Raw genomic sequence first — 9,093 nt, 5'->3', positions numbered from 1 at the left:
CCGGAAGTCATCGACTTTCTCGAATTCAGAAAAACCCTATAACCAAACTTAAAGGTTTAGATACAGTAATTACTGATTTCAAATTTAAGTATTAGTCAAAACCAAGAAACTGCCAAAAAGATTTCTTTACACTATTCCAGTCATCGCTTAATCAATGCATTTCTATCTCTAATGTAGTTAAGGTTTGACTAGTGAATAGTAACTTAAAGTTCTTTGTTAAACAGAGACTTTGCGCATAATCAGAGCAGTGATCCATCCAGCAATTCTACTATCATCGAAGAGACTATCCTCGATGCTTAAAAATAAAAATCCTAACACTTTAATAATCACATCAAAACTTGCAAAAGTAAAACGATTTAAGATTACCTTAAGAAAATGATTACGACTTCTCGAGTCCTTGACACCTATGAACAAATCAGCACATTATTACAGTTGATAAGCCAATAGAAGATGGAAAAGTATAGCCTGATTGAACAGTTGATCAGTTACAAATGCAAGAAATTACGTTTTGTGAACAATTAATTATAAGTAGTCTTAATGGTTCTGTATACAAATCGGGGTCAACAAGTTGGCCGACTGCTAAGGAACTCATACGCTAAAATGTCACTCACATTTTTATGGTCCTTTTTTTCAAAAAGAAACTTCAATCCGATTTTGTTCAGAATTCTTTGATTCTCAATCAATTCTTTTTCCACATTATTCTAATTTAGAAACAACTGCACTCCAATTTCGCATAAATCCAACAAAAACAACACACAGTTTGACTGAATTGAAAAATTAAGAATGATGATAATTTTTTTTTATTTTTTTTTTATAAATTAAGGTGTTGACTTAACCAGACTTAGGCACACAAGGCCGGAAAAATTTAGTTGAAAAAGGCTGGGTGGTGCCTCCAAGTATTGAAGTTTGCCAAACCAAACAGCCCCTCCAAACAAAAATTGTAGTATAACTCTCTTTGAAGAACCAAAACTTCCGATTAAAACCTGAAATTGAATAAACAACCAAAAACTCACCATTCAAACCCTGATTTCAATCGAAGGAGCACCATCTTATTGACTTGGAAAGTAACTAAAGGTTTGTAAAATATCATCATCTCCATTTTCAATCAATTTCATATTTTTTTTTTTCAATTTTTTTTTTTTTTATCAATTTCTATCCTCTTTGCAGTCTTATTTTGTGTATAAACTTGAAAATGCAGCATAGTCCGTCTGTCATATGAGTTTATGAAAATTAGGGTTTATGGAAATTACATTTTTACCGTTTCATTTGTTTTTTTGTTTTTAAGGGTTTATGATGAAAATTAGGGTTTATGAAAATTAAAATTGGGGAAAATAGATTTGATATTGGTATCATTTTGTTGTTGTTACAGATGGCTGGTGGTAAGTCTACTAGAGTAAAGGCCCCAGGGAAACAGCAGCGTGCAGCTAAGGTGGTAGGTTGGCTGGTTCAATTTTTTCTTTTTGTAATGCTTTGAAAATTAGTTGAAATTCAAGAATAAATCTTCTTCCTTGTAGGCTGCACCGAGACACAGTCCTGCCAATGTTGTACCTCGGTATGTTTCTTCAAATACCCGACTTTTTTCTTTCCCTTAATTGTATTTCTGTGCATTTCTAGATGATTTTTTTTGACTTTTATTAGGTTTTCAATGTGAAATGTTTCAGAGCTTTATTTCTCGTTTCCTATGTGTTTTATTTGGTAAATATTCAATGTACTTTATCGAGAGTGAACTGTGGAGACTGAATACACTGCGTACTGTTCTACTGCAGAGTGTCTGAAATAACGGAGCACCCTATAAACGTAACTTGCCGATCGAGACCCAACAGTATTAAGGACTACACAAGCCAATTGGATGGTACATATCTTAAAATGTTCGAACACAGTTGCTTTGGGCATCTTATACACTTACCAAGTGTTTCGTTTTGTTCGACTCTCGTCCATAATGTAATGTTGAGGAGAAAAGATCCTTCAAAAGATGACGATGAGGAGGAGGCTATGTCCTTTATTATTGGCAATCAAGAGATATGTTTTGGAGAAAGAGAGTTCGCAATGATGTCGGGGTTAAACTTTCAGGGGACTGAAAAAATAGACATGAACTTTAAAAAGATACCTCTCATGGAAGCCCATTTTCCAGGTAAGAAAAATGTTAAGTTGGCAGACGTGATAGAGAAATTCAAACAACTGCCAAACAGTGAGGACAAACTAAAGCTAGGCTTGCTTTGCATCGCTGAAAATGTAATTATGGGCTGTGGGTTAGATGTCAACGTAAATAAACGTCATTTCCTCCTAGTTAACAACCTCAAGGAGTTCAACAACTACCCTTGGGGGAAGCTGTCGTACAGAGCGACAAGACGTTCTCTCATCAATGCGTCAAATAAAACAGATATTTCCAAAGCGGAAAAAACACTTGGCGCATTGGTTTATAATTTGTACGGATTCCCACATGTTTTTCAGGTACGTATAACAACTCTAGTTGTGAGTCTAAAATTATCATCAGCAGGGGGATGATTGTGTTATTTTATTTGTTTGTTTGTTTGATTTCGACAGGCTTGGATTTTCCAAAGTATACCCAGTTTAACAGAGAAGTATGCCGTCAAAAACAAAGATTGCCCTCAGGCCCTTCACCCTCGTATCTTGCGCTTCAAAGTGACTAGAACTCGTAGACCATTGCATAAACAAATCCTGAAAGAATTGAGCTGTGTAGACGTGAGGAATTCTCCATTGGCGTGCTAATCTAATTCAAGTAATCTGACACCTGAGCTCTTTAATCTTTAATCTTTCGTTGTTTTTTTGTTTTTTTTTTTGCAGATAAAGGTTTTGTCACCTTTACACCCTACAAAAGAAGAACTAAAAGAAGGCTACATGGCTGGATTTTTAAGTGATGAGGAGGTTTCAGGAGCCACTGGACATGAAAATGATCCAAGCATCCAAGAGCTTAATGGCGAGGACAAAGCTACCGAAGAATGGGAAGCGAATTTTTATTCTAACCCCACGAATTCTTTGGTAAGATCACATCGCAAGAAAGCTGTCACTACATTATGTCAATGTGAAACTTATTAAATACATTTGCATACACTGAATAGGAGGATGCCCCTGCTGCCAAGGACAAAGGACTATCAAGTGATAGGGAGGTTTCAGTAGCCAAAAGGTATCAAAATGATTCATGCATCCAAGAGTTTAATGGCGAAGATGAAGCTACTCAAGAATGTGAAGCAAATTATCGGTCCAACTCTTCTAATTCCTTGGTAAGATCACATTGCAAGAAACCTCTTCGCCAGTGGTATAACTTAATGTAAAAGTTATCAAACCCTAACTTGAATCTGAACTTAATCATACAGACACCTAAGTACTAAGTTGACCACAAGTTCTAACAATTCTTTCTTTCTTTCTTTCTTTCTTTCTTTCTTTCTTTCTTTCTTTCTTTCTTATTTACAATTCTACAGTAACCATAATCCTTTTAAACTATAAATTTCTTTTGATTGATTCTGTATGTCTAAACCAAAATCTTGAAATATCCTAAGTTTGAACCATCAACATCTAAAGGTTTGTAATATATTGTCTCCATTTACGATCAGTTTTGTTTCATTATTTTTTTGTTTTTGTTTTTTTCTGTTTTCAATTTTTCTTTGTTTGTGTAGAAGGTTGGGAAGCAAAATGGCACCACAACCAAAGAAGTTATAACTTTAGCAGGTGGTGAGGATCAAGATGTTGAGTGTCTTGAAGATTTGAAGTTCAAACTCAGAAGCGAGATTGATAAACTTAACAAAGAAAGAGAGGAATTGGGGACTGATCGTTATAAGCTTTTGGAAGAGAACGCTATACTTAATTTCAAGAAGTTAAAACTTGGAAGAGATACCGAGTTACTCAACGAGGAGAAGATGAAACTGCAAAGTGATGTTGAACTGCTCAACAAAGAAAAATCTACTGTACAAGTTGAGATTTGTTTGCTCAATGAAAAGAAGATTATTCTGGAAAGTGAAATTGAATTGCTTAGTAATGAGAAGACTAACTTGTGCAATGAGACTGAGTTGCTCAACAAGGAGAAGACAAAACTGCCAAGTGATCTTGAATTTCTCCACAGAGGAAAGTCTGCACTACAAGGTGATATTTGTTCGCCCAATGGAAAGAAGACTACACTACAAGATGATATTTGTTCGCTCGATGAAAAGAAAACTGCGGTACAAGATGATATTTGTTCGCTCAATGAAAAGAAAGCTACGGTACAAGATGATATTTGTTCACTCAATGAAAAGAAGTTTATTGTGCAAGGTGATGTTTGTTGGCTCAATGAAAAGAAGATTACAATACAGGATGATATTTGTTTGATTATTGAGAAGAAGACTATAATACAAGGTGATATTCGTTCGCTCAGTGAAAAGAAGACTAATCTGGAAAGTGAAATCGAATCACTTAGCAATCAGAAGACTAACTTGGGAAATGATAATGAGTTTCTTGACAAGGAGAAGACGAGATTGCAAACTGAAATTGAGATTCTTAATAAGGAGAGGACAGAAGTGCGAAGTGATTTCGAATTTCTCATCCAAGAGAAAACTAAACTGGGAACGAATGTTAAGTTCCTCCTAGATGAGAAGAATAAACTGCAAGCTGACATTGAATTTCACAATGGAGAGAAGACTGAATTTATACGTTCCGTGATGGCTGATCTTAGTAAGTCCTTTTATGAACGTGAGAAAACATTGGCTGAGAATGAAAAAATGTTCATAGAGCTTAAAGAGATAAACCAAACATTGGTTGCTGAGGAAAAGTTTTACACTGAAGAGCTTCAGGAAGCTCGCCAAGTACTTATCAAGGTACACTATCTAAATTGTTATTATTTTTGAAGTTTTTTTTCTTTTTTAAAATTGAGGTTAATGGAAACACAAGATTTTGATCGATGTAATATGGCAGCAAATGGAGTCAGAAAAGGCAACCACAAATACGGTGATTGGAGTAAAAAAGAGAAAGAGAAGAGATCCAGAGCTGTGGAATTTCAGAGAGAACAAGAGAGCCACGCTGAAAGAAGTCATTTGTTTTCAATTGAACCGTACAGATAAGTAAAAGAGACCAACTTCTACATGAGCCTTGTGTAAGAACTTGGTAATGTCTAGTTTTGGGGGTACACTAGTGGGAGGATGCTAACATAATATCTAGTTGTAAACGTGTGTGAAAGAATTAGGTGACGGGAAAATGGTAGATATGAAATGATATAATATTAGATATTACGGGTCTGCTCATGATGTGAAGCTGAATGTTCAACTTGTAAATGTTTAGAATTTGAAATGTAAAACTGCTTCCAAATTAGCCTTTTTGAGAAAATGCTTCATCCTCTCCTTTGTAGGGGGTGTGTTTATTCAGTTGTTAGTTGTTGCTTGTAAAAAATCGTTTTCTTGCAGGATTCTTTTACTTGAGACAAGATTAAAGGTATACATGACAACATGAAAATCATAGGATTCTCGAAATGGGTTGTAAGACTTGTGAGCTGTAGGTAAATGATTATTGTTACTTTGGTTAGTATTATAATTCTCGGTTAAGTATTAGAGTGAACATCTTGAGCTATTACTTAAACTGTACACCAAAATTTTATTTTGTCGAGTTTTGACAAACCTTTGTTGTAGTTTCTTTTGTAAATCCTTATATCCAGAGGTAAGTGTTAGGTTTCATGTACTATGGTGCCAATGTGATGGTTTAGGCCCTTTAGGGTGTGAACTGTGAACAGAACATATTCTAGTACTACCTGTATCAGCCTCTGGTGCAATACTTGAGTTGAATCTATTTCTCCTTTTCTTTTCTTTTTTTGTTTTGCTTTTAGTTTTACAGATGATCTCTGCTCAGGAAGAAGGGGAATCTATTTGCTTAAGCATGATAATTTTCATATGTTTGTATTCTCTATTCTCTAGCTTCTGTTTCTTTCTTTTAATCCGCTTCACTGCACCCCTCGCAATTACAAACATGTTAGATTTTTAAATGCCAGTGGCGAACTCATTGTTGTATTGCATTTTACTTAGTGCATGGAATCTACGGACATTGTTGCAGGATCTTAGAATAATTGGAATTCAGGAAGGCATGCCTAGTGCAGAACATCCCAGAGGTTTGTCTCACTTCAGTTTCTGCACAGCATCGTTCCACCCCGAACCTTTGAAGAAAAAAATAAATATTTTCTTATATTATGTTCAGTTTGTGGTATGTAAATTCCTAACGGAAATTAAGGCCTTCTGTTGCTGTATAAATATCGAGATTCTGCATGAATTTTGGTTCCTCAATGCAAACACATTACAACACCTATTGTTTCTGACACATTGTGCTTGGATTTTGGTTTCTCATTGCAATTACTGATTTAAGAATGGATATTGCGCAACGGAAGAAAAGAAAGTCTGAAGGGAAAATTGATTAGATGAATGGTGATGTTGAATCTTTGACCAAAGAGAAGGCTGAACTAGTAACAAAAGGGTTCGTTCCTGATCTTAAGAAACAGCTGGATACTGAAAAACGCGAGCGTGCACCGAAGGATCAACAACTAAAGGAGATGATCACAAGTATGAAGGAACAAGAACAAATGACAACTGCAAATGCACTTGGCCGCTAAAGGAATATTTACACCAAAGACAAGTCCAACTAGCAAGGCTGAAACACTGGTAAGCAATAAATTTAAAAGACAATGTATATCATTATGATTGGGTTATTAAATTTTTTTCTCTATATGTGAAACTTTAGTTATCCAAATTAGGTTCACATGATTAGCATTTATTTCTTTATGGGTTAGCAACAATGCCTCATGAGTAACTTTGATATCTCTGTTATTTTCTTTGTTTACACTTCGTTTTATACGAACATTTATAAATGATGTCTAGTGCTTCTATTTGTTCAACTGGATAGAGATCTTCTGAAATTTCTCGGCTAACCGGCTCTAGGTAGGAGTCACCTATTAATTAGCGATCATCTTAACACTACGCACAAATCTCAGATGTCTACGCCGCCTGAAGAGCCAATTGTATTTTATTTTATTTTTAATCTAAATAGTTTTAGAGTTGCACTTTATGATGTTCATTTTCCCATATTTTCTGCAGCTTATAGAACGCAAATTGACGAATCCCTTTGTATTAAACGTCATAGCATTTGGTAGCTTTTATAAAGCAATCTCATAATCTGCAGCATCAATGGAAACTTTGTACCAATTGCTACAAAATTTCCATTGATGCTGCAAAACATGAGATTTCTTTCTTACCCTTTCCAGAAGATGATGGTAAATACCGAACATTCGGGAAGGCTTTTGGTAGTCTCCTGGATTGACCAAAAGAACTTCTGATCGTCCCTGAATTGAAGGTAGGTTAGTTGCTAAGCTTGTTTGCTTTCTTCTTTAAATATTGTTTTCCACAACTCAGTTTATTTAGGTTACTAACAAGGACTGGAATATGAATTTCTGAACCATAAAACACGCTGCAGCTAGTGAAAGATAGAGTACCTAAATCAATATATGTGGTTACAGATTTGATTGATTATGAGATAGATGGGCTGTGTAAAGTATCTCAATTTTTGCGCAGCTTTCTTTGTAACTGTTGGAACATTGTTGCCTGTTGTTGGTTGAATCTCTGCTTTTCGTTTGAGTGGTTAAACGATTGGATATGTGTTGGTATTTTAACACGTTGCAAGTTACTTTATTCCTGCAGATGCCGAACCAACTCAGGATCATAATAAGGAGAAACAAAAGACTAAGAAGAGAAAGGATACCTTTTCAGATACTGTAGATAGCTCAGATTGTGTCCTGTAGACTCATTTGCTCCTATATTTGCACAAAACGATTTGCAGTAGTACAAGCTACGGTGTTTGGGCAGGCCGGGCACTAACTAGAGTTCGAGACTAAACCAAAAAATAGAGGAAGGAGAGGTCGAGGTCGAGGTCATATACCACCAATAATGTCAAAACGCTGATTACAACATACAAAATTGTGAGTTTTTCGGTTTACTGCTTTCTTTCTCGTTGTTGTTCAATTATGTTTCAATTTGGTGAATCAATTACTGTTTTTGACAAATTATGGGGGGTAAGTACTGAAATCAAATTTGCTTTCAAGTTTGTGCAAATTACGTTATCATTTTCTTAAAAGCTTGTGCAGTGTCATGGATTGATCTAAAGTTAGTTTTCGTAACAGGAAGGCGCGTATCTTTCCAAAAGGAAAGGGTAAAGTTTGTGAGGATAAATTATCATTGTTACTTATCCCCGTCGACGCAGCCCCATATACCGAGATCACTGCTAACCTTACTAGTCCAACATACCGTTGCAACAATGTGACAAAAGGTATATCAGGTGAGTTTATAGCACTGTTTATTAATTTCTGGTTAGCCAATAGTTATTAACTAATGCCTTGTATTCTGCAGATATGGAATACCAATTGATCGAGACTAAGCCTTGTGGATGGACGTCGTTCATGCCGCTTACCGCACTCCACAACCCAATAGAAGGTTATCTTGTGCACTACACTTTTGTCATTGGGATAAATTTTATTTGTTGCAGATGGAGCCAATAGAGGGATGATATGGATGCCAGATCTAAGAGAGCTGTCAAAAGTCCCAAGTCTGGCTGCAGTTTACATTTTGGCAAGTTAGAAAAAGGTGGGCAAGGCCGCAAGGGTTAAGAAAGAAAGACATCTTGCTAGGTTTTCTGGTGTAATTCAAGGTTTTCTTTTTTCCTTTTCTCTTCTTGTATATGCATCGTTACTTGGCTGTTAGTAGGTCCGTACGGTCCTGTTGAACTTCTAATATGGTAGCTATATAGTGTTTTGATGCATATGTTATTTGAAGCCTCATGCAGCGACATATCACATATGTTTTGGTTGACAACTATAATGAAATACAGCTCTTGCTCATTTTCTTTCCATGTTTCAAATGTTTGAGGCGCTATGTTGATTTAATATTTTCCCCATACAGCTTGTCCCAGACATGGATTTCTAGCTTCTAAATAAAGTTATGAAGTTGTTGTTTGTACTCCTTATATCATGGCAATTGGATGCTTTTGCACCATTTACCTCATGGGCCTCCCAATCTCATGATTCTAATAGTCTTTTACCTATCCCAAAAGTCCACTACATGAGGGGCAAAATAGTCA

At 35.8% G+C, this 9,093-nt stretch overlaps 1 protein-coding gene and 1 long non-coding RNA gene across 5 annotated transcripts; both read left to right on the top strand.

The window, feature by feature from the left end:
• Nucleotides 1-916: 916 nt before the first annotated feature.
• On the top strand, nt 917-5,288 carry LOC113344864 (uncharacterized protein PFB0145c-like). 3 transcript variants are annotated; one of them, XM_026588760.1, is made up of 9 exons: nt 917-1,074; nt 1,370-1,432; nt 1,515-1,552; nt 1,767-2,451; nt 2,545-2,703; nt 2,806-3,000; nt 3,081-3,242; nt 3,639-4,808; nt 4,906-5,288. In XM_026588760.1, exons 2-9 carry the CDS (start codon nt 1,370-1,372, stop codon nt 5,053-5,055), a joined length of 2,622 nt encoding a protein of 873 aa, XP_026444545.1. In that variant the 5' UTR covers nt 917-1,074; the 3' UTR covers nt 5,056-5,288. The 3 variants fall into 3 exon arrangements, with proteins under 3 accessions (XP_026444545.1, XP_026444544.1, XP_026444543.1); XM_026588759.1 differs by having other exon boundaries at nt 1,370-1,429; nt 3,636-4,808; nt 4,906-5,286; XM_026588758.1 differs by having other exon boundaries at nt 3,636-4,808; nt 4,906-5,286.
• Nucleotides 5,289-6,091: 803 nt separating this feature from the next.
• Nucleotides 6,092-8,838, top strand: LOC113344938. 2 transcript variants are annotated; one of them, XR_003357948.1, is made up of 4 exons: nt 6,092-6,629; nt 7,662-7,939; nt 8,141-8,295; nt 8,367-8,838. It is a non-coding gene; the product is annotated as an uncharacterized LOC113344938 (long non-coding RNA). The 2 variants fall into 2 exon arrangements; XR_003357949.1 differs by lacking the exon at nt 6,092-6,629 and adding an exon at nt 7,239-7,317.
• Nucleotides 8,839-9,093: the final 255 nt, after the last annotated feature.

This window comes from Papaver somniferum, unplaced genomic scaffold (assembly GCF_003573695.1).
Source record: "Papaver somniferum cultivar HN1 unplaced genomic scaffold, ASM357369v1 unplaced-scaffold_80, whole genome shotgun sequence".
Lineage (NCBI taxonomy): Eukaryota > Viridiplantae > Streptophyta > Magnoliopsida > Ranunculales > Papaveraceae > Papaver > Papaver somniferum.
This window is presented reverse-complemented; position numbering and strand designations above follow the sequence as displayed.

What these genes read in the sequence shown, in the direction of transcription:
- LOC113344864 (XM_026588758.1), top strand. Translation starts at nt 1,370, where the DNA reads ATGGCTGGTGGTAAGTCTACTAGAGTAAAGGCCCCAGGGAAACAGCAG. An exon ending in AGCAGCGTGCAGCTAAGGTG is followed by an intron (nt 1,433 to 1,514) that starts GTAGGTTGGCTG and finishes TCTTCCTTGTAG; the next exon opens with GCTGCACCGAGACACAGTCC. An exon ending in CCAACTCTTCTAATTCCTTG is followed by an intron (nt 3,243 to 3,635) that starts GTAAGATCACAT and finishes TTGTTTGTGTAG; the next exon opens with AAGGTTGGGAAGCAAAATGG.